At 34.5% G+C, this 26,186-nt stretch overlaps 3 protein-coding genes across 3 annotated transcripts in view; 2 read left to right on the forward strand and 1 right to left on the reverse strand.

Moving 5' to 3' along the window:
* Positions 1-10,182, forward strand: part of LOC100371266 (sedoheptulokinase-like) — a 78,661-nt gene extending 68,479 nt beyond the window's left edge. The window contains exons 2-3 of the mRNA XM_002735933.4: positions 6,177-6,352; positions 8,266-10,182. Of these exons, the coding sequence (XP_002735979.1) occupies positions 6,177-6,352; positions 8,266-8,867 (778 nt within the window). The 3' untranslated portion in view covers positions 8,868-10,182. The remainder of the gene's footprint in view (positions 1-6,176; positions 6,353-8,265) is intronic.
* A 2,740-nt stretch (positions 10,183-12,922) lies between these two features.
* Positions 12,923-21,721, reverse strand: LOC102802665 (RWD domain-containing protein 4-like). Its single transcript, XM_085491211.1, has 8 exons — positions 21,596-21,721; positions 19,366-19,446; positions 18,267-18,376; positions 15,589-15,634; positions 14,706-14,810; positions 14,370-14,481; positions 13,508-13,557; positions 12,923-13,089 (listed from the first exon to the last, which is right to left on the reverse strand). The coding sequence occupies exons 1-8, from the start codon at positions 21,617-21,619 to the stop codon at positions 13,039-13,041; spliced, it is 579 nt and encodes a 192-aa protein (XP_085347337.1). The 5' UTR covers positions 21,620-21,721; the 3' UTR covers positions 12,923-13,038.
* LOC100370960 (uncharacterized) lies at positions 21,707-26,126 on the forward strand. The gene is made up of 3 exons (XM_085491212.1): positions 21,707-21,921; positions 23,408-23,501; positions 24,719-26,126. Exons 1-3 carry the CDS (start codon positions 21,837-21,839, stop codon positions 24,840-24,842), a joined length of 303 nt encoding a protein of 100 aa, XP_085347338.1. The 5' UTR covers positions 21,707-21,836; the 3' UTR covers positions 24,843-26,126.
* Positions 26,127-26,186: the final 60 nt, after the last annotated feature.

Consider the following 26,186-nt stretch of genomic DNA (forward strand, 5'->3'; position numbering starts at 1 on the left):
AAATATCAAAAGCATGGATTTTTACCAAAACCTAATCAAATCTGCGCATTGGCCTAGAGCATCTATGCACCAAGTTTCATCAAAAATCAATGTATGGTTCTTGAGGTATCAGTGGAACAGACACACACACACACACACACACACACACACACACACACACACACACACACACAGACACAGACACAGACACACTAACTGCACACGGGAGTCAAAAATATAAGAAAAAAAGTGCAGAAAAATTTAGGCGAGACAGTCTGGTTTTGAAAAAGGTTGTGCTTTGCTAACATTTTTAGACCTCCATTGAAGACATTTATCTCAAATACTTGTACAGCTAACCTGAATACATTATAGGCCTTTTAGTTATGTTATTAAATTTTCTCATCAGAATAAAAGTTCTTATATTAAATTTTCCCTTTATCATATTTCTAATCTCAACATTCAACTTGTTGGTAACATGACCTTGACAATGACTTTGTTCAATAAGAGAGAAATAGAAATTAATGAACTGTAGCTATAACAACCTTATAACTGATGAAGAGATTATTGGGGTTGCCTAGTAACCATTCAAAGTGCAATTTCTCCCATTTTCTCTAAAAGGTATTTTGTCGTCATTGCCAAAAACAATATTTTCTTGGAAAGCTGGACATCATATTTCTGTATTCAAGATTTTTAAGTCATATTCTGATCAACTTATTTCCAAATCACATTTGAATATTTTACATCAGAAGCAGAAATAATGTAGCATATACCAGAAATAGAATCATATCGCTAATTTCAAATGATGGCTCAGGAACGAATATTTTTTCGCCGACATTTCGAGATCACTACATGTAACTTATTACTTCATGCAGGAAAATATATTTAATAATGTTATCTTGAGAATATCAAGTATGCACGAAGGCAGTACGAGATCGCATCAATGTTCGCTACTTGTCGGTCAATACAAACACAATACTGCATTTGTACATACTTCGCAGTACGAGATCGCATCAATGTTCGCTACTTTTCAGTCAATACAAACACAATACTGCATTTGTACATACTTCGCAGTACGAGATCGCATCAATGTTCGCTACTTTTCAGTCAATACAAACACAATACTGCATTTGTACATACTTCGCAGTACGAGATCACATCAATGTTCGCTACTTTTCAGTCAATACAAACACAATACTGCATTTGTGCATACTTCGCAGTACGAGATCGCATCAATGTTCGCTACTTTTTAGTCAATACAAACACAATACTGCATTTGTGCATACTTCGCAGTACGAGATCGCATCAATGTTCGCTACTTGTCGGTCAATACAAACACGGTACTGCATTTGTGCATACTTCGCAGTACGAGATCGCATCAATGTTCGCTACTTTTCAGTCAATACAACCACCGTACTGCATTTGTGCATACTTCGCAGTACGAGATCGCATCAATGTTCGCTACTTTTCAGTCAATACAACCACCGTACTGCATTTGTACATACTTTGCAGTACGAGATCGCATCAATGTTCGCTACTTTTCAGTCAATACAACCACCGTACTGCATTTGTACATACTTCGCAGTACGAGATCGCATCAATGTTCGCTACTTTTCAGTCAATACAACCACCGTACTGCATTTGTACATACTTCGCAGTACGAGATCGCATCAATGTTCGCTACTTTTCAGTCAATACAACCACCATACTGCATTTGTACATACTTCGCAGTATTCACGTAATAACCTCATAATATATCATTGTATATACTTAATTCATACATACACGTATGCAAATGCGATGTGTTCAAACTAAGCCGATAAATTTGAAGCAAAAGTGATAAGATTTAACCGGAAGAAATCTAGTTTCCAAACAGAGTGGAGGGAAAGTTACAATCCTGTTCCATACTCTGACTATATGCCACGAATAACCACCAGTTCGTAAATAGGAATCGGATGATTGTTTCTCAAATTCATCCTCCAATGCCATTGCTTGTTCATCAATTGAAGTTTTCAAATTGATGTTTTCAAATTGAAATAATTGACACATAGTTGCAAATGTTCAGATAATTGTATTCATAATGAGGCCGAGATACTTGATAATGCATGTATTTAATCCTTACATTGTACATGTGTAGCCTTTGTCCAAATAAAGAAGGACCATTGCAGGTAACGTCTCAAAATTCAGAAAGTTAGCCAAGCAGGCAATAACTGTAGTATTTGTTATATATTTTCTAGTTGTGTCACATTCTGGACACAAATATCTATATTTACCCAGAATGCAACATTTTATTTTATGTTTACCCATGATGCACTGTGTTATTTTTTAATACAGAACCCATTATTGCAATTTCAGATGCTATCCAATCTGTCTAATACTACATGAATTACAATAATGCTGAAATATGGTTTCCAATGTAGGTCATATGACTACTATTGTAGGTCATGTGATCATTAGACTGACCACGCCTACATGTCACATGATGTAGGTCAGGAGATATTAAATGCATTTTTGTCACAAATTTACAATGGTTCGATGAACAATTATAATTATAATTTTAATAGTGTACTTTTGAAAGCGCTTGGAATCAATTTATTACCTGAAAAGAAGAGAGAAAAAAAAAATGTGTATTTCTCAATATGCATTCATGTGTTTAATTTATTGGTTCTGCAGACATTATTTCCACAGTGTTGACGATTGTATTTGTCGTCAGTGAAAACGACATTTCTGCATCACTTGTTTTCATCGATTGCAATTAAGTTTTAGGACTTGGAAAAAAATTTTTTTATCAAGGTGCTGGATTGTGGTTGTTAATTTTTAAATTTACCTCTTAATATGGATGCTTCCATCTACTGGTGAAATCGAGAAATGATGGCAAAAGAAGTGACAACTCAGTGCAATTTAAAAGATTCTTAGGGAGTCTAAATCTGTATTCTGTGCAAATCGCAAACAGATCAAAACTCTCATTTGTACTTGCCATCAGGAAAGCGCATTAGATTATGGGAAAATCACTGTTTACGAACATAAATCTCACATAAGCAATGTGCGACAACCACCACACGAAATATACAAGTTCTATTTCTAAAAGCATGTAATGACTACGTGTGTTTTCATTATCACCCTCTATAACAACAGCAGCCCGTACTCTCACTGGAGTAAAGTTAGACGTAAACTATGACGTACGCTTTGACCTTTTTCTACAGCTGCATATCGATTTAAACTTCGTGGGAATTGGTTTGAGCAATAGAGATTTAACCTCTGCTTTTATGGAATTTAAAAGACTAATTTTTCATTTTCAATCTTTTTTTTTCCAGTCTGGTTAATCTCTTTCAATCACAAAAATTATTGTTTTTCAAGGTAGAACAATTATTGCGACAAATGTGTTTTTTTTTTCTCAAAAGGGAAATTTGCATTAAACAAAAAGAAATTTATGATGTAAAAATTTTATAATAGTTTATAATAGAAATAAGCAAATCTTAACCCAAACCAAACGACTTTGTAAAATAAATGCTTTAATAATATGCTCTGTGTTTAAGATGTTAATCTTTTTAAACTGTACGAAAAATTACGTTGAATGTGAAAATAATTAAGGCGGAGTAGTTAGCCATTTGTCAAAACTCATTTTTATCACACTTAGATTTGAACTTTGGGGGGGGGGGAGGTTGAATAATTATTTCTAACGAAGAGGAAAACCTAAGAATGAGGACTGAAAAAACAAACTTGTAGACAAATAGAGAAAACAGTAACTTGCATGAAGAAAAGAGGACCTACAAATTTTAGAGAAAAAACAAATTACATTTTAACTTAAAGATGAAAGGAGAAGGTCGCAAAAAATAATGAACCTCAGAAATCTAACCCACCCCTATTGGAAATAATGGTTTGGCCTTTATTGGTGCATTCTAGCATTCACTTGTACATCAGTATGTGTGGAAATATTTCATGATTTTATGGACTTGATTTAATTATTCATAAAGACCATATACCAGATGCAGTTAATCTTTAATCTTTTGATTTTTTGCCAATTTTTGACTATACATCATGATTAAAATAATTGTTAATTTCATGAAAGAAGGACATTTGATGTGATTGAAACAACAGCGGTACAGGTACACTGTCGTCATGTTGCAAAGCTTATCAAATTCTGAAAAATTTGTACTATTAAAATCCTGCGTGAAATACTGTTAAAAACCATTTACTTTCACTATTTTGATAATTTATGCAATTTCGCTGTGGAAGTTCACTTGGATTTAATTTAGCGAATTTTACTTAGCAGCAAAACACAGCGAAATTAAAAAAAACTGCGAATAATTAATGCTTTTACAGTATGCAGGGACTGAATCAGAATGTCTCTTTTACCAACTTCATCGACGTTCGTGACATTTCCATTTGTACACACTATCTAAAAGCTTTTATTGATTAAAATCAAGCGTTGAAGATCTTCATATCAGTACGAACATTATCCTGGAAGATAAGATCAAATCATCAGATTTCTAACTCATTGACCCGCAAACATGTTAGGTACATATTGTCTTTGATTTTTTGGATAGGCTTGTGCGTCAATGAAAGCACGTACTTGACAATTGAAAAGTGTTTATTTCTGGAAGAAATATAGCGAATGATTGAACGTGGGCACTTAACGTTTAACGCTTGAATGCTCATACAGTGAAATTGTGATTGCTTGATGGGTAATACAGACGATATCCGTTTACGACTCGCTGTGCTGACTCGGCATATTTTAAAATAACTGATATAGATTAAGGTTTGAAATTCTAGTTTATCATCATCTAATGAGAGACTTCCTGAATATGTTTCGACAAATTAAAACGGATATTTTGAATTCATTGTAATGTTGTCATAGGCTATGCTTGGATGCTTGGGAATAATGCTGACGCAGTACTGGGTTGATTCAGTTGGCAACACAGCAAACATGGTTATATTTTATCAACGATATATGTAACTGGTGGTCGTTGCTCCACATCGTGTTTAATATGGCTCCCATATATTCTATAAATTAATCGGTTTGGTTTACACAAAAGTCGAATTGGATGTTCCTAGGAGAATGATGTAGTGTCTATATGTTTTGATTATGGCTCTTCCAGATCGTATTGATGTACTGTTTATATAACATTATGGTGAATATCATTTTGTAAATAATCACTCAATATATTGGCATTTAAGGATATTTTATACAAAAATATTGAGATTTTCTCATTTTTTGTACTCTTGAAAAGTTATTCTAATATAATCTATTAGCAAGTTTCAAGTTTTAAGTTTGTTTTATTTCACCAGAAAATATATAATAAATAATATACACAATAATATACAGCAGTTGTCACACACCTTGTATTTTGAGAAAATTATAAGTCTATATCCCACAGTTAATACTTAGATAAAAATTTAAACATGACCTTTTCTGATATGAGAAAAAACAAGAAAACATTTTTAATTTTTTTTATATGATTCTCCTAATAAACACAATGATTTTCAGTTTTAACAGTCTGCGCTACACTAACGTTTTCTCACATGAAATCTCCTTCTTGTCTACTTCGCAGAGTATGTGAGTATATTTGGTCGTTTCGTTTTCCACAGTTATCCTTGATACACATGAAGAGAAAATAAAATAAAAAATAAAAGATTCTTGATCTACACAACACAGTTTGTCAAAAATTTAAAATTATGCTAACACTTATCCAGGCTAATATTCAAACTGTCAAGGGATGTGACCGACTTCATGTTGAGAAGTTGAACAAAATAATGCCTCACCTACAGAAAAATAAATTCTACACTAAAAGTAAGATGTAAGGAAAGCTGATTCTCAAACGAGTCAAGACATGTAGAGTTTTGTTTTAGTCTGTGAAGGCAGTAAATGTCAACTAAATAAAAAATGGCTTCTTTGAGTGAAGTGACTGGCTGCATATGGGTGCATTAATTAATTAGTCTGGGATTTTAAAAAATTGGTCTTGCAGAAAGATTGTATTTAAAAATCTGCAAGGCTTCTTTCTTTATGCTGTCCATTTCAGTAATAGAGACAAAAATAGAAGAGTCACAGTCCCTGTGGGAAAAAATGCTTTCAAAAAAATGCTTTCAAATATGTCAAGTGTTTTAATCACAATGACCTTGTGTAGTAGTAGTAGTAGTAGTAGTAGTAGTATCGATTTTGTGACATTTTATAACTGACAGCCCATTTTTTCTGTGTTTAGACTTTCAGAAGCTGGTTTTCCAGTAAAGCTCCTCCCGGAAGTCAAGACTCCTGGTAGTAATGCCGGGAATTTAGAATATAATTGGTATGGAATCCCACAGGGGGTACCTGTCGGAATAGCTCTTGGCGATATGCAGTGTTCCATTCTACCGAGCCTGCAGAGCGAGACGGATGCAGGTGAGGTTCTTTATCTGATTTTAGCGTCTAAACATCTGATTCTAGTCAAGTAACAAAAACAATTTGCATGGTATTTTATCGTCTGCGAATGTTTCTAATTAAAACAAAAATCAGGAATACATTATTTTATGGCCAGGACTAAAAAAAATTATTTGCTCCATCAATATACTTGCAAAATTGCTGAATATATTTGGTGTCACTGCTGTGGGACGCAAAAACACAGGACATCTGTTTTATGCCTTGTATAGTTACAGTGTGCTGACAAAATACACATGACAAACAGCCGTTAGGGCCGAAAGCTACACAATAGTAATTTCCCTTATTTTTACATGTGTTACATTTCATGTCATGTCACGGGTATAAAGAAAATAATATAAAAAAAAAATTGAGGGTCACCATACTCAGTTTGGAGAAAATCGATGTACAAAATGGAGCGACTATAATAAGTTCTGTCTGTTTTGAGGATTTTGATTCCAAAAAGTTTTAAAACATTAAAAAGTATGAATGTTTTTTTTCTTCAAATTTTATCCAAAAAAGTCTGAATAAAATATACTGGAAAATGTGAAAAGTCGTTTTTGGAGGGTAATAAAGTTGAACCTGTAAATTTGGTCATTATCATTTAAATTGCTTTCTTGATGAAACGTATGAGTTAACATCTTTCGTATTTGGTGTTTTTTTCCCATCACAAACCATTCTGTTTGAGCACCTTGTTCTCAACCATCATTTAATTGCTCTTGTTACAATTTAAAAATGAGAGTGAAAGTTCTGTTTGATTTAATTTCTATTTGAATCATTTTGGGTTGAACAAATAATGTCAGGGAAAGTTGTGAAATTTTGTAGCAGTGATTAGTTTATCTGGGAGTCAAGATGACTTTTATTAGAGTACTAGGGAGTCAGAGCAACTTTCACTGAGATCCTAAGGAGTTACTGACTTTCACTGGAAGTCATCGACTTCTGTTGACATCTTAGGGAGTCACAGTGGCCATCACTGGAGTGCTAGGGAGTCACAGTGACTATTTCGTCCTTATGAAGTCTCTCGCATTGCAAAAATGAATAATGGTGAAACTAAAATTGTTTAATGTAAAAAGTTAATAATAATAATTATTTAATTAATTAATTAATTAATTGTAAAAGAAAAAAACATTTTGTCATGAATTCTTTTGATTGGGAGAATCTACAGGAAAATAAGCTGCAGGATATTTGAAATTTGAATATATGTTTTGCATTTTTGAGGACTCATACTCGCATGTATGTATGCATTGAATGAGTAAGATGGGTTGTAGTCATAGTAACTGTTTTTTTTTTTAGTTTTCCATTTTTTTTTATAGCTTAAATCTCAGGAGTCCATTTTGAATTTAAAAACATATCACTATTTTAGTATTAAACCTGTGATCATAAGCTTTTTGTTGCTGGAGTATCGCATAATCCGAACATTAGCCTATATTGATTTCGGGGAATTAATATTTCCTGATTGTCAATCATTTTATAGTTCAACTATATCTGGATTAAGCTTAGTTTTTCCTGGTCATTGAAAGGGTATCCTATTAATTAAATTTTAGTTTTGACATGTTTTGCCGTTTATGCTATAAAAATTTCAGTTTATAAATAACCCTGTACATATTTAGCATAGTATTTACATAAGTTTTGCATAATGTTTGCATATGTTTGGTGTGTTAACAAAATCAGAATTAAACAATTTCTTACCAGAATGTAAATGTTTTTAAAAACTTTTGTATTGGATTGGAACTTGTTATTGCTACTCGTTTACAGATGTTTGGAAGTGTGCAATAATGCTCTTTAAAAATAAAGGAAAATATGTTTTTTTGTCAAAAATACTCAATTATTCAACAAAATTTCAGAACTAATGAATTTCAGAGTGAATACTGATTTTTTTGTTTACTTTTCTTTTTCAGTTCTCAACATCAGTACTTCTGCACAGTTGTCGTTTGCTATGTCAAAGAAATTCATTCCTCCGCTAACATCTGAATCTGGCACCGCAGTTGAGTACTTCCCGTACTTTCACGATTGCTACTTAGCTGTGGCTGCTGCCCTCACAGGCGGGAATGTTCTCGCCACCATGGTGAAAATGTTACAACAGTGGACACATGAACTTGGGCACGGAATCCCCCAGCAGGACATCTACAACAAAATATTATCCGCCGCTCAAGAAATCAACGACTGTGACTTGGTGGTCTCACCCACAATATTCGGGGAGCGACACATACCAAATCAACGTGCATCAGTTATGAACATCACAGCTGAAAACCTCACTCTGGGTCATCTCGGTCGTGCCGTGTGCCGCGGCATTATCACTAACCTTTACGAGATGATGCCCCGAGAGTTACTCGTCGAATCTGGTGTCCAGCAAATAATTGGATGTGGAAGTGCCTTGACTCGAAATAAGATATTACAGACAGAGATTGAAAACCTCTGGAAATTGCCGGTTGTCTACTGTCAAGGCGGGGATGCGGCAGTCGGTGCAGCCCTGTCACAAACTATAGAATATAATGTCTGAGTAATTTTTCGTTTATTACATTTTTGTGGAAACCATCACATGCTGATCCAAAGTATAGGCATTTTAAATGTCAGAACAGACAGGATGTAAGGGTACATGAATAGGGGCTTGCAAATCCTTTTAAATTAATGCACGATTCCTCAATACTTAATTTAAATATTTCTGTTAAATATTAATTTATGTCTTATAATTTATTCAAATATTTGAGATTTAAGCAAATTTTACACAATTACGAGTTTTAGTTAGCCAACTTAGCTAAAGTGAAAATGTGAAAATCTACTTTCTTTTATTAAAATTAGCTACATTGAATTAACAAAATTAAATTCAGCTAAATTAGCTAAAATAACATGTTTTACAGAAAATGAATCCAGGAACAAAGGATGTTGCGAGCCCTTATTAATCTACCCCTTATGATAAATTTCACATCATAAATATTGCTTTTGTATTTAAAGCATAGTGATTCTACTTGGGTTCTGAACACATGGAATGAATTTATATCCTATTGAAAAATATTAATTTGCTATTTTGTGTGTGATATATTTCCAGTTTTGTGATTGGTTGAATGCACAGTGTGAAGAAATGTGTGTTCTCACCTGATTATTCACGTCATTTTTTAAATGCGGCTCCAGATTAAAAAAATTAGTAAAAACGAATTTATTGTGGAGAGTCGATAGAAATCCAAGATATTTTACTAATCCGCTGTGTGTTCTAAATTACTGAAACTTATCTGATGCACTCATGAACAAATATTTTATCAGCGGTACAGATGTTAATATATTCAGGGACTGTAAATTCCCTTATCAAGAGATTTTGTTTTTTTCTAGAATTTGAATTAAGAACACTGTAATTTGTTATTTGTGTGATTACATTGGTGCACTAAATCATTTAATCATAGTACTAGTACATACTATACTGTACACAGTCTTTCAAAACTGTTTCCCATAAAGGTGGTTGATTTTTAAGATGGCCGAAGTCTTATTTCTGGCTGGTATATCGGTAAATATCACAATACTGATCTCGGCGTGGACCTGATCTGAAATTTCAGACCTGCAGATTGCTAAAATATGAGGCCTTTATAAAGCCAAAAATAATTTACATATTGCCAAACATTCTCTATATGCAAATTATTTATACATCTATTGTCCTTTGTAGAAGGATATTATTTTAGCTACATACTTTGTGGAGCGCCTCTCATGGCAAGAACATATCTATTCTTTTGTGTTTTTTAGGGGCGACTTTGGAGACATTTGTGGTGTGCCCTCATAGTTGATATATGTGATCTTTTGTTTTTTCATATACTCTGCTGTGAACTAAATTCAAGGGTGATTTTGGTTTTCTTTGTAAACTAATCCGAGTGAATCTTGTAAATTACACTCATTCAAAATTTTTCTTCTTTAATTTTTTTTTTTCTTGTAACAAAACTGAATCCTATAAATAAGTAACCAGTTTGTACAGTTTTCACATGTAATAAAAGATTTTTATTTTAAAAACAAAACAATGTATGATATCTTCATTTATGTGGCTCTGTTCAAATAAATGCATTATGTACAGTGACTGAGTAGATAAGCCAGGTAACCCAAGCAGGCAGACTTAATTATCTATTTGCTTTGTCATTTCAAAATAATGGCAAGGTCTGGAGTGAAAGACCCCTTAACTAAATTAAAAACCCATCTAGTTTTTCTCGATCAATCAGAATGTTCCATTGCAGAACTTTACACACTTTGACTTTTGAGTCTTGCTCCTTTTCAGAAGTTTTTTTACTCATAAATTGTCAATTTCAGATTTTTCTAGGCCTTTGTTCTCATAAATTGCTGTAGGATTTCATACAGTTAATGTGACAGCAATGACTAAAAAAAACAAGATTTAGTTTGCTAAACAGGAACCACAAAGGCTGGGTTCAAACTCAGAGCACATCCAACAAGCTATGTGACAGAAATGCTGCCTGTTGGAACACCATGTCGAGAGTTAAAATTATGAGCATTCAGAACTTGATGAATATCTTGCATGTAGGATTCACCTGCCACAATTTCAATATGCAAATTACATGAGAACAATAACTACAAATTCTGAAAGATCAATGCTGGCGTACACATGTACTTCATTCACACATTGCATTCGGCCATGAAAAAAAAATTCTCTGTTTCTCGTTTCATGGAAATTTTAAAATGAGGCGAGGTGATTTTTTTTTTTTTTGAATACTGAGCTAAAATGTGTGAAATTTGAGAAAAAGTGCGATTACAAGCACATTTTGGAATGCTTTAGAAGGAAAAAAAACACATCTGAGGCGCATACTAGTAGTTCAAAATGATGGCACGTAAACGAGAAACAGATATTTTTGTTCTCAGCCTTATTAAAATTCTCAGACATTCTCAATTGGAAAATAGGGGCATGGTTCCAATTACAAATTTCATGCAGAATTGTTGATGAGATTCACTAAATTCCTTCAAAAATACGAGAACATCCTCCAAATTATATATTTATGAATAAATGGTTTGCAGCGGCGGATTTTAAGTCAGTTAAAGCCCTTGTACTTTGACCTATCTGAATATAAAGTCTTTCCCGCAATAAAATATCCTAGCCCACAGCATCTACATTTTATCTATGATTCGATTTAATATCCCAGAATAAATTTTGTACTCTGGCTTTGTCTTATATTAATATCAACAGACCTTAAATCACAAAAAAAAACTTCTTCAAATATTAAACAACAGAACAATGTAGGTTGAGGGCGCACTCACATGTTTAATGCAAAGCAGACCAGGAGGTACAACAAAAACTTTAAAAGCATTAATTCTACTATTGGGTTTTCTGTTATAAGTGAAATCTTTTGAAGCAAATCAATAGGAATATATAATATTACAATATACAAAATCTGAATTTTAAACCTAGTGAATATACTCAAAATAGTAAAAACAATTTAAAACCAGTGAAAATTAATGCTTTTACAGTACCATGAAAACCAAGCTGGCAACGTCATATAACATTCAGAGTGTGTGAGAAGTAGAAACATTGAAGTCATCACATTAAAATAGATAAAAGGCATTTTTTTATTTCTTGTAAATATTCTTGTTTACAGGTCTTCTAATTTTTGTTCAGTCTCTCGTTTTAAGTTATTAGTCCTTGCAGCTTCGTCTAGAACGTAGTGTTGTTCATCACATGATAGTAGGTCCTTCACTGGATTGATGATACATGCCAGATGATTGGCTGATAGTCAGTCACATGTTCTATTCTAGGGACACTGGTAACTGCCTCACAGACACGCACTTTATTGGGGAAATAATTTTAATCTGCATCTCAAGATGTTAGCTATCATCTGGTTTACCTCCAGTTTTTGAAAGCTGTAAAAGACGAAAAATTATTGGTTAAAATATGAGAAAACATTTTTTTTATTCTATTTTAGCATCTCAACAAGCAATCACCAACAAATCGTTTTTTAATTACAACTTTTCAGTTGAAAATATACCGTACTGTAATTCCACGTGGGCCGAATTTTGCAAGTCGGAGAAAATGATGAATTTTGTAACCAGTGCATGATGGGAAATGTAATTTCAATTTGTATACAGTCGTTCGTGGAGGTGTTAATTCTGTGTGCCAAGATATCACATTATCTATTGTATACCTTGAGAGAAAGTATTAAATGTACAAAGTGGCCTTACTTTGGCATCTAGGCTAGACTTAATTCAACGTGCCACATCGTGTTAGGTATTGGTCCCATACTATACCCAACGCATGTAAAATAATATTTTCTATTTACAGGATGATTTGCGTGAGATGCGACGACTGTGCCGATTTAATTAAACTAGTATTAAAGCTTGGCAGGTGTAAATTACCATGTAAAATACATGTAGATTTTCAACATAAATTTATTCCATTCAACAAGTCAGTAAAAATCATGAAATTTTGCCGAAAAATCTGCAATTGCAAAAATAACTAGCAGTGAAAAACGATTTACAGCATGTCATCTTGGGCTACAGAAAGCTGGCATCTCAATAGGGGTTACCCAATTGAAAACTGGAATTAGAAGAATATTAGAAGAATATATTTTTCAGCAAATATTTTACATTGTACAGCTATTGTGCAAACTTTTTTTTTCTTTTTTTGCACCCCCAACAATTTTTTTTCTTCCCACATTTGTATTCAGCTTCAGTCAAATTGCTTTGTCTTTTTTTTTTTACTGAAAAATAATAAGATTTGCATACCGGTACACAATAATACTCACATGCTAAATATGGTCAACAATCCAAAGTTCACAGAAATGATGGTCCAAGGTAAACAGGAATGATGGTCCAAGGTAAACAGGAATGAAGGAAAAGAAAGAGAAATGTACCGATACAACTGTTAGTGCTTTCATTATTGCATATATATGTATTTCTCAGCATTGTGTTATTGTGTTTATTTTAGCTGGAATAAATTTTTGCTGAAAAGACTGACTTTTTTAATGATTTGTATGGAGTTTATTTTTACTGAATCATCCCTTCCGCGAAAATAAATTCCAAGAGAAAATAAAGTATTTTACAGTAATACACAGACTTCTGGATCTACCAATAAACAAGATTATACACGGTACATGTATAAACAACCTTCCAAATGAAAGTTACTGTTCAACTCTCAATTTGTGTGAAACTAGAAAATCAACTCACCTTGATAACGTCCACCCAATTCCATCCCCTTGCGAGTTCGCCTTTGTGATCTGAAAAAAATACAAAAGGATACAAGTCCCTTGCAGGTTAATAAGGTTTGATGAATTGTTATTAACCACTATAAATGGCTTTACTTTCGTGTTAAACAAACAATCTTGAATTTTTGTCAGTCAAGGACACTTGGTCGTAGTGAACTTTTACAGGGTACTTAAAACAAGCAGTTACCGATACTTTTGAGAAATTGCTAGCAAATTTTTACAAAAAATATCTTTTGGTCTACGTTTTGGTCTATGTGCTGTGCCTTTCATATGGTGTGCTGCAGATGCACAGTGACTGGTTGGTAAAAAATCGTTTTTGCTTCCGAAGATAAAATAATGGCATGGTTCACTGCTCTTGTTTTAAAAATACAGGTACGTGTCCAACAACTAATGGACACCATTACATTGTCATCACAGATTGCAAGTGAGTCTTCATCAATGGGCATGTGACATGTGACATTTGCATGCTGGTTGGCAAAAATGTCAGCAAATGAGTGTTGCGCCCTGGATGTGCTGTGCTTTTATATGATATGCAGTGTCTATGTATGATGCGCCATGCCTGTATATGTGCTGTGGTGTGCCTCTACATAATATGCTGTGCCTCTATAAGATGTACTGTATATAATGTGGTGTGCTGAGCATATCGCTAGTTGATGAAATCTCTCATACCAACATGAACTTGCACTCTTGGAACTATTATGTTAAACAGTTGATGATCTGAATTACTGTGAATTGCAGGGAATACATAGTTTTAGCATGCATCTGAATTTTTGTTCCAATTTTATAGTGCAACTTTAACAATACATTACTAATTAATAACAAACCTGTCCTGTTGGTGATTTTTCTTTTTTGTGCTTTAGTTAACTGTTCTTTTCGTTCTTTTTTCTTCTCAGGTTGCTGCAGTGTTGTATTCGATGTCACATTGTCACTGTCTGTCTGTTAAATGATAAACGGGTAAATTACGGGTCAGAAATGAATACTAAATGTGACTCATCTACCGGTCTCAATGTTACCGTCCAGGTAACATGGAAGATTGCCAAAAAGTTGGGGTGGGCGTATGCCCGGACATCCCCTGCAAGAAAACGAAAATTGACAACATGCAGATCGAACTGCGACAGGGAATAGAATGGCAAATACACATTTGAGAATATCCAACTTACTTTTGAAAGAGCTGCTTCTTTTTGTTCCGCCATTAGATCAGCTGAATTTTCTTTGGCCCATTCAAATATGGAGTAGGTCATTGCACATCCCAAATATTGCTCCGCCTAGTGAAAATGTAAATGTAAATACAAACTTATAAGGATAATTTAAGTCATGATGATATATTCACAATCAATTTGTAACAGTGAGATGTTGATTGCAGTCAGTGTAGGTTTCATTGAATGATCAATACACATTGTGTAATTGTCTTAGTTTTATTAGTCATTTCTCAGAGACGAGTGGACAGATTTTCTTCAAAGCTGGTACAAAAACATGTCATAATGGGAGACATGTGCACATCGATTTATTTTTTATTTGGTTGACCTTTGACCGACTGACGGCCAGTTTTGTCCCAAAAATCACCATTTGCACATGTCATTGATTTCAGTCAAAGTGGGTTACTGATGCACATCGTTGTTTTCTCGTCATTCAATTCAAAATGGCGGACTAGTGGCCATTTTGTTTTTTACGAGTGTTCTGCTCATTTTACGGAGATGATTGTACAGATTCAGGTTAAATTTCATACAAAGGCAAGATAAATGTTGTTTTTAATTATTTTTGGATTCCTATAAAATTGTGCATATTCACATCCATTTGTTTTCAACTTCGTCTTTATACCTGTTTCATGCACATTTGTAGTTAATATGCAAAATACTATCCCAATATTTAAACATAATCTGACAATCCTTTTCATTGTTTGACAAAGTCACTAAAAACATGACGGGACAATGTCATTGACAATGACTTGTTAAATTTAGTCTTAAACCTAGTATTGAGTGTAAAATAGGCCTGGGACATGTATGCACATTTCACCAGATGATATAAAGACCATGCATATCTTACCTCTTCACACAGTCTTTCTATAATTGTACTTTTCACATCACTTGAACTGAAATCAACAGATGTAAGAATATTTTTGAAAGCAATATAGCCAAACCTGTCTTAATGACCATCTTTATATAAAGACCACCTGCCTATAGTGACCACTTTTAGGCAATTAAAATAATTAGCATTCTGATTATAAATATTTTTAATTTCCTCAATTGGGCAACTCAAAGAAATCTGTCTTCATTGCAATAGTACCACTCATTATTTTCTGGACAAATAATGTCAAAGGTATGAGTTGGTGACAAAATTCAACCCTCAAAAACTGAGAAAAAAAATACTTAACGGTCAGCTTCAACCCCTCCCCTTGAATCCCTTGCAATAATAATAAGCAAACACTAACATTTTGGCAGAAAAAATTATGCCGTCTTGGCACTTTTAATGAAATGGTTTTAAAGTGCCTGTGTAATGCCCACCCTCACGTTTCCCATTTTAGATCTGTGTCCCACTGAAAAGGGTAGTTATTGATTTTTTATGATTACTCGTATGCAAGTAAATTTGGGATATTTCTCGTGTTGTAGCCACGCCCACCTATTCTGAAACGGTCAACTGTTTCCGGATTTCCGACTCTCGCCGAAAGTGCGCCACCAAATGACAAAATGTGAGAGGAAGTCATACCCTTGAGCAGTAATAACACTGGTCGTTCAGTATACTTTTAAACGATATACATTTTTCGGTCGGCGTTTTTTTCGTCTATTTTTTTTTTTTTTTGAGAGAGAGAGAGAAAGTTTTTAGATGTTGTGTTGTGGGCAGTTGCAGTGAAACATATATCCATAGTGTATGTATTCACACGTTTCTAATCGATCCGAAGGTGCGACATCACTTAACCTTAGATTCATTCAACTGTCCTCGTCCATAAAAAAACAACTAGGTTTAAAGAGAAACGCTGACAACGTAAACCTGGCGCAATGCTTTTGAAAGAAATAGATTCCGGACCAGCCCATGATCACCGAGGCGGATTTCAGAAGAGAGAGACGTCCGGCAAGTGTTTCAAATCAGTTGACTTTTTTTTGCGATCCTGATTATTGTTTTTTAGAGACCATTTAGTCCCTGTTAAGTAAAAGGTAGCAATAATTTTGACAGTGACACGAAAACAAAGCGTCGGACAAACAGGAAATTACACAGCCCTTACACACTGCTAACTGTTTTCATTTTCGAAGGCTAAAAGTTTCTGAATTGTTTGGTGATTGGTGTTGAATGTCGAATTCACACCTCTGTTCTTTTTTACCTCCATGCTTGCAGCTTGATCTGCGTAATAATTTATGAAATAAGAATCCGGGCTTGGTCAATGTGTTTCCACCAAATAAAGTTTTAATACGATGTTATAATTATGACAATCATGCCATGGATCAAGTTAACTCGAATCCACTCTGAATGTATCTGTATTTGTGTCGATCTCGATTATTTTTGTTATCCAATTAAACGCCGCTTTTAATGCACTTGCTCTCGTCGTGACTCGACGCGTTCACCTGTTTCAACAAAATGTCAATTTATTTCCACGCGGCTATCATTTATTTAGTAACTATAGTCTAATGTTTAGAATGTCAAAATATGTTCTTTTTTATTTTAATTTTGAAAGTTTTACTCAGACGATCGATGAAATAAAGTGTAGTAACATGCCTAGTAACCTGCTAAATAACGAGATAATTCCGATGTCAAATTCTATTTTGTCCAGCAACAGTGTACAAACGTGCGTCGTGACGATCACGGTGACCAGCTACACCAGAACGGACACATTTCGCATCTAACTCAACCCCATGCAACAAAAATTGATACTATGTGTTCATTATGGTCCATTCTTCCTCGACGAACAAGTACATAAGTGACAATATAGTCAAAGACGTGAAAACTGCACAAGAAATTTGCCTTATTTACACGTATCAGCAATGCAAGCTGCCATGCGACTTCCCCTTCTGACGTCACAAGGGGAATTTCTGTATGCAAATGAGAAGCTAATGAGGAGCCTCGTTTTAAAATACACAAAAATAAAGTTGCCGTAGACTGAGTTTAAAACACATTTTTTCACTTAAAAAAAAAATTCATGCTTAGAAACATAAAAATTAATAATATTTATGTATCAATTGATAATTTTAGACGTGAAAATAGCAGCCATTTCACAGGCACTTTAATGGTCAAGTCACCTTATGCACGGTGTATACCAGAAAGCAATATACAGTAGTTGTCCCGGTAAGCGCCCATTTCCGAGCAAACGTCCCCCCCCCCACACCAATTTTTAACAATAAAGATGGCAGGGGATGTCCGGGCATACGCCCACCCCTATTTTTGGGCAATTTCCCATGTTCACGACACTGGGCGCTAAACCCAGACAACTATGGTATATATTATGCACTGATCGCTGTATGGCCTTCATGCAAACTTTGTTCTTATGATATAATTATTTTGTATCTGATTGTAATTAAACATTTAGTGGGAGATAAAAACATGAAATTCTAGCGAAAAAATGTTATGTATAGTACGATCGTTTGCATTGAGTGGTGACAATCTATTTCGGTCACACACTGTAGTGTACCATTGACCTTTTGATCACCAAACTCCTTATCTTTCACAAAATAAACCTGCATTCTGATTTCATTTTCAATTTTTTCTTCAAAAATATGGATCAAGATTATACTTACACATGATTGTTATAAAATGCGTTTAAATTGATATCTGGAAGGCATTCTGGGTAATCTTCTGTCCATTTCACTTCAACCAGAAAGGACTTGAAATGACCACTCTCCCCTATCTATGGAAAAATCACAATTAATATTCTAGATTTGAAATTATCGTCCGGAGGTACAGCATGTTTTACGTTAGAGAAATATAATAACACAGATTTTAGTAATGTGTGTAGTTTTAAAGGTATATGATATATGACAATATATGTTTTTTGGAGCGATGACAATGCATAACACGTCTAGTGTCAACACTTGCACAATGTATACGTTTACAATTTGTCCTTTTTAGTTAAATCACAGTCCCTCTATCATAACTGTATTATTCAAATTAAGTGGCTGCTAGGAGAGCCTGTAACATATCGAATATAGTCCTTACAATTTTTGAAATTTTTCCAGAAAAATCATGTGAAGTAAAGCATTGCTCTATCATTTGAAAACTGAATTTCTATCTTTTTAGGAAAACAACCACAGAAACGACATTACTCCTTTTTAGAAACAGCATCTTTTAAAAGTTGTTCCCATGAGTTCCCATACCCTGCATGCTGCATGCAGCTATCACTGGTACTGAGACCCACATGGTATCAAAAAAATTTCACTTCTATAACTTAAGTCATTCCAAGGTTACTTGTTGTTCAACCGAAATGACCCAATAAAATAATATTCAAGTTTCCAGTCATTGTATGTTAGGTAAAAATGTGTTGGCCGCAGATTTTTGTTCATGGTTTTGTCGGAAAAAGGGAGAAATATTTTTTGTTATGACAATATCAGAAATAAAAGTATGCAAGCCTGTGTTTTGTAACATGACCCAATAAAATAATATTCAAGTTTCCAGTCATTGTATGTTAGGTAAAAATGTGTTGGCCGCAGCTTTTTGTTCATGGTTTTGTCGGAAAAAGGGAGAAATATTTTTTGTTATGACAATATCAGAAATAAAAGTATGCAAGCCTGTGTTTTGTAACACAAAGTGACCAGAAAAGGTCTAAGCATAGAATTAATCGGCCATTTACGTAATGTGTAAAAAATCAGAACAAACTACAAATTAAATGATTATACCCACTTTATACTGGTATGTTGTTTCATTAATCTGTTTAAAACAATCATCGCCTTCATAAATAGATGAGAGGACTTCCTGTTCTTCCTGTGAAAATGAAAAAAAACAAAACTGGATTTTTAGAAAGAACAAGAATTAGGTGTCAGCATCACCTTGCACCTCCCTGAACAGATACATACATGTTTGCTTGTCACCAATACAAGGGTTATGTTACTTTATACAAAAAACTAAAATACACATATTTTAACTCTCAGTTCAGTTAGTACATCAAAGGTGCATCTGTTAATAATTTATAAAGCGATAAAAGGACGTGAAGGCTCCAAGCCTTCGTTGGAACATAATGCAAGAATCCCTGTGATCACAGTCTGAGAAAAAAAAGTTAAAACTGTCAACATCCTGAATACAACACGTAAAAAAGCAGTGTTCTCCCCAGGCCTTTCAAGCACTGCGGGCCCGCGTCGCTTAGACAAACAGCCGCGTCGCTTTTGTTTCGCCCGCGATCCTTGAAATCCTGCCCGCGATGCTTATTCACGTTGTATTGTTTACAAGTGTCAGCCTCGTCTAGCACATCTTTAAAACAATAACATGTATTAATCGAAAGGTAATCCCGCCTTTGTACATAGTTAGCCTTACAAAAACTGTGATAAAAACGGAAGTCTACAAGAAGTCTATCAAGGGTGCGGAGCTGGCAAACCCAAAATACTAGGGTAGTAATAATTTGCCCATTGCGTCGGGATGGTCTATCCCGAGTTGCTGCACTGCGATTAATTGCGTTTTTACTACTTCATCGCCAGTGACACTATTTACCAAGAATTAAAAAAACAAGTGAAATTAAGTCGCATCGGAAAAAAAAAAAAACTGTACATAAATCGAAGTAAATATTATTCAACTGCAGACGAGACGGACGAGGAAAAAACGAACCCTGACCTCTAGAAATACCTCATTCATAGTGCGTCATTACCGAGGAACGCCACCCTAAGGCGACGTAACACATGTAGTGACATCACAACCGATGCATGCTGGGTTACAACGGAGATTTTGATTGAGGTAACAAAGATGGCGGCGCAGAGTGCATGTTTTTCCGCGATGTTTAAAAACAACATTTCGTTGGCGATTTTGATGTAATTTCTAAGTTAATCATCAATGAATCGTTTTAATTAAGCAAACATTCTAAGTTTGTGTATTTTTAAACAAAAAAGTCAGGGACCGATGATCGCAACAGCAGCGGTGAATACCCGTTCAACGCAATGCCGTCAGCTGACAATGTTAGGTGATCATAGCGTTACACAAATAATAGATAGATCAATGAAAAATCGCTGACTTTAGTTTTGAAATGCCGTTGTAGAAAAAAATGTCATTATAGATTTATTAATTTCTTCATACAGATTTTACAAATTTAACAAACAAACCAATATATGAGATATGTATCTCTTCTTTACTTCAGTTATAATGTTTGTTGGGGAAACTAATTATTATGCAAACAAAATTATGCAAATAAGAAGTATTGTTATGTAAATTAGCCGCGATGCTTGGCTTAGAGTCTGGGGAGAACACTGAAAAAGTCATCAAATTTCCATTCGGCAGATTACATAGCCCTACACATAGCACTGTATTGATCAACTTAAGGCTTGTCCATATGACAGTAACTCCAGACACACAGACCATGCTGATTTCTAGATGATCCTGCCCTGGTACAAAAAAGACGATCCGGCCCTGGTTTGGACGTTCTGGCCCAGAAACAGGTTGGTCGATCCGGCCCGGGTATAAATTATATTCAATATGTGTTCATATCTAATGTTAATATATTAAATTCACAACTTATTTTTTATCTTTTGCAGGGCATTTGTCACGAACAAACATGGTTTTAAATTGGGGCCGGAACGTCCAAACCAGGGCCGAATCGTTTTTTTTTTTTTTATTAGGGCCGCAAGCGACCACGGCCGGAACGTCCCGAAACCAACATGCTATAGTTACTGTGTGGCGATTTACTTATAGGGACTAATGGGAAGCCTTTCCAACCACAACCTTTATTAGCATTTATCCAACAAGAGGACATTGCAAAGTCAGAATACAAAACATTGCAAATACTACAGTCACGTACAAATAAGAAATATTGACACGATCTTTGCAATCATCAACCAGTGTCAGCTGTAGTCGGGTTTCTACATACGTAACTACATATGTGTCCTGTAGTTTGATGCTCTTTATATCTCTCCCCGAAAAAATGAAAAATTACCTCTTGTTGCTCTTTGCATGACATATTTCACGACAATATTTTTCCCCGTGCTGTGACGCTAAAATCGCAGAGCAAATTCTTTTACTTCCGGTTTAAACGTCTGCCAATCAGAAATGTCGTTACATTATAACGATGGAGAAAAGAAACCCAAAACAAATGAAAATCTCTTCCGTAGAGGGCGCGTATTCTAAATACTCGCACTGCGTTCAAATGCTGTCAATGAACATAATAATCAGTTAAAATGGGAGAAAAAGAAAATAGAACAAATTCTTTAAATGAATGGGAAGACGACGAAGATTCTAACGACAATGGTCCCAGGAAAGAAAGTAAGTGTTAATGGCAAGCAATACATGTTACCCAGTCTCCGGGCTTCACAGTAAAGCGTGTACATGATATTATAATATTGCATATTAATATCAAGTTTTTGATTTATTCATGAAGTTATTTATGCGTTATATGGTAGTGGTATTATTTTAGTGCATACGTGACCACAGTCACTTGTACCAATAAATTAATAGGGCTTTTTAAAACGAATATTGACGGCCTCGTGCATCATCGATGTTTTCTATAGTCGTTATTTAACACTGACCGCGTGTGTACTCGTTATAATGTGCACAGTACAGACAGACAGACCGACCGACTCAAAAGATTCTTTTTGTTTTGTAGATAAGGGAGGGGAGATAAGTCGATTGCGTAACCCCATTTGTGATTGGTTACTGGTGGTGTTTAGGATGCAGTGAGATTCGATTGTTAACACATTGCCTGAAAGCCTCCACAGAAATAATAATATTTATTTATTTATTTATTTACCCAATAATAATAATAATAACAATAAGAAACACTGAAAAAACAAAAAACAAACAAAAGTAAGCCATACAGAAAAACAAATGGTAAGAAAAATACACATATATATTAGGTCAAAAGGAAATCAGAAAATAGCTTACTGCTAGTCTAGTCTAGTCTGATTTCCTATATACATTGGAAGTAAATTTTAATGTACGGTATATAGTAGAGGGCCAAAAATAAGTATATTAATATGAAGATTAACTAACCAAATTGATAAATAACTAAACAAATGAATATGAAAGTTAATACAAATCGGTGATGAATAAACATATAGCTTATTAATCAATAAATGAACAAATATGTCTGTATGGCATCGCGCTTTGCCGAAACAACCACCAGCACCAAAACCCGCAGGGCATCCGCGAAAGTGGTACCACCAAAACTAACCTGATGCCATACAGAACTTCTAAGTCTAAGAAAATAAGTTTTGGAAAAATCAATCAGGTTAAAAAAAATGAATAAATAAACAACTTGGCAAACAAAATCATAACTTAACATGCTATTCCAATGACAACTGATAAGTTTGTTACTGAGAAGAAAATTAAAGGGCAGTGGTCATCGCGCTGTGAGTGTTCGAATATCATGTAAACAAACAATGTATTTTACATGCGTTGTATACGTCGATATGAGTCCCATATCGAACAGGACGCGGCATGATGACAAGGGAACCCTCATTGGGTTATATAGACTATTTTTCATTTTCTTTTACAAAATTAAATACAGATCAAATAGAATTTTAGGATTTAATTTCAATGGGAAACAAAATCATAACAAACACATGTAATATGAATCAAATAGAATTTTAGGACTTCAATTTAATTTTTGCGCATGCCATCTAAGCAAGCCCTAACCTGGAACATCTGTGAAATCCACTGTGTAATCCAAGGGATTGTAAGCGTACTCTTCGATTTAAATTTTAAAGGATACTCTTCAGAAGTGAGCATATAAATACTTTTTTTCTTCCAGACTTACCTTACGATTTAACAAGTGATGCTTTTAAAGCGAAGACCATGCAGAGCTTTGTAAAAGCTTTAACAAGAGACCAACAGAGCAGCAATATGTAAGAAATATTATCATTGGTAGCCAAAACCAAAACCTATGCAATTTCCAACTTCTCTGTATCCTTTAAAATCGACTAAGCATTGACAGCCATTGAAAAGGATCACAGAAGACTGTCAATTTGATTGGTTGATGGAAAATATAAATGGCTGCCGGGTTCTTGGTGAGAGTGAGAGAGCCATGAAACTTGTGTATGCTTCCTGAATAGTACCCGGTATTTCATTTCCACCAATCATGTCCAGTGTTCCAATCACCATGTAGTGACATGCCTGTAGGTCAAAGGAACAGTGTATACAATAACAGTAGAGAAAGAAACAATAGTTGAATGGCAAAAAACAAATCTCGTGGTTCTTTCTCTCCCAATCAGATCTTTTCGACCATTTGGGTCTAACATTTAGTATGTGATCTTGAATAAATTATAGCATAGTGTATTTAAACTGGTACTCCAGCTGTCTCCGTACCTACCTCAGATATAAGCAGCTGGGGTATTAAACTGGCCATTACCCAAGAGTATTTTACTTCGTATAATTCATCATATGTGATGTTTAGACTGGTTAAACTGGTCATCCATATTGGGCATTTATTGGAGAGGTTTCAGAGACCTCGGAAAGCACATACATCTATAACATTCATTGGGAAGATATTTTAATTTTTGTGTGTGGAAATATACAATTGTATTTCACCTGATGTGCCATATTGAATCAATATCAGTCATGTATGTTGAGGCTAATTCCACCAGTCTTCACTGAAGAATAATTATTCAAAAACACATTTTTTTATCACACATATTATCTTCAGCTTTATTGTCAATTAACTAACTTAGGTTCGAATGAAAATCCTTAATTATGGGTACATGTACACAACTTGGACTGGCATGTTATTGTGATTTCTATGTCAAGTATGCAATTGATAAATGTGTGTATAGAGGAATGAATTTTCTCCAGGAGTCTTCTCCAGAAACCAAAACTCAATGGCATCCCAATAAACGAGGTGCAAATAATTAAAGCGAAAGGGTCATCACCTGCGCACATGCGGGAATGGAGTCCCAAGCGACGATAACAACACACGCTAAAAACGCAAAGGCTCTTGGGTAGACGCTGACATGCTTTGGCCATCTGACGCATGCACAGGTGACGACTCCGACGCTTTAAGATGATGCTAGTATGTATGTTGTATATGAAAAGTGTTTAAATTAAAATTGTTGTTTCTATTATTTAGCTGTCGTCAGTCTGATTTCAAGGATGATGATGATGATAATGATGATGATATCGATGATGATGATGATGATGAAGAAGATGATGATGATGGCAGTGACAATGACTGGTTTATAAAGAAATTGTGACTTTTCATGATGTGAAGGAATGGAAAGTGCATTCCACTATGCAGGAACTTGACCAACAGTGTATTCCCTGGTAAACCTGGGCCATGCTCGGCAACCCTTGATGAGTCTGACATTATACTGAGTTGTTGTGATTTCTAACTCTATGTCAGACCCTAACATGTGTAACGCATGGGCATATAACATCAACATAAACACTAAATAGAACATCCCTTAATTTGAACGTATTGTACTGTATGTTTGCCATTTTGCCAGTCAAAGATCAGTTTCTTACCAATTGTAATTTCACAAATAAAAAATGAACATAATGAAAATCCCTGATGTATGAATAGATATAATCACAGTGCCTAGTGATTTGATGGTAACATCAACACACAAAAATGAAAAGAGGGATGATGAGTTTTTTTTAAACTCCCCCCCCCCCCCAACAAAAAATTGCACAGAATTTTTTTGAAATGTACAAGAATAAATATTAGGATTTGGAGAACGTTGAGCAAGCTTCAGTGGATTCAATTGCATACTTGCCTAAATTAAACACATAATGTGAAACAGACATTGCATGAAACAAATTTCCAATTGTTTTGCTGTGTGTCCAATACAATGTATTTTTGTTTCGTTTTTTTTTTTTACTTTTCACTCAAATAATAACTTATACATAAGTGAGATTTGAAAGATGAATGCTTGCATTATAATTGACACTGTAATAAGTAATAACTGTTGTGAGTGACTTTACCTGAACAACAGTGACATTAATTGAAAAAAAAATATATTGTGTTCCCCTGGTGATTACATCATCGTACATCGCAGCCTCTTTACGACAGACACGCTTATACGACAAGGCTACAGAGAGGTCGTTTTGCAGAGTCTCAAAACAGAAATAAATTTTATGGGGTTCGAAAATATAAAATTTGCGAAAGTCGCTCTGACTGACACTTCATGTTATAGGACCCCAAAGAAATTTTCAATGGTACAAAATATTGTGATTTTCGCCTGATTTACAAAGAAAATATCATCTTGTGAAATTAAAGCCGGTTACATTGTTCTCTTTTTCATTGTTAATTTTTACAGTATTGAATGAAGCTTATTTTCAGATTTTCTCCCCACAAGAAGTAACTTTATGTTTATTGTAATGTTGATTCGAGTGCCTATCTTCTTTCCTAATAATATTTTATTGCATCCTTAGAATATGAATATAAATGGCTGGATTGGAGAAAAAAAACAGAATGTTCATATTTCAAATCAGGAGGATCTTTATTTTTTAAAATAAAAGAACTGTGAATTATATTACCCAATGTTCCCTTTCTTAATGTGGTTTAGCATATTTATTGTTTTTCTCTCAAAGTCACG

The sequence above is a fragment of the Saccoglossus kowalevskii genome, chromosome 16 (assembly GCF_978046115.1).
Source record: "Saccoglossus kowalevskii chromosome 16, keSacKowa6.1, whole genome shotgun sequence".
Taxonomy (NCBI): domain Eukaryota; kingdom Metazoa; phylum Hemichordata; class Enteropneusta; family Harrimaniidae; genus Saccoglossus; species Saccoglossus kowalevskii.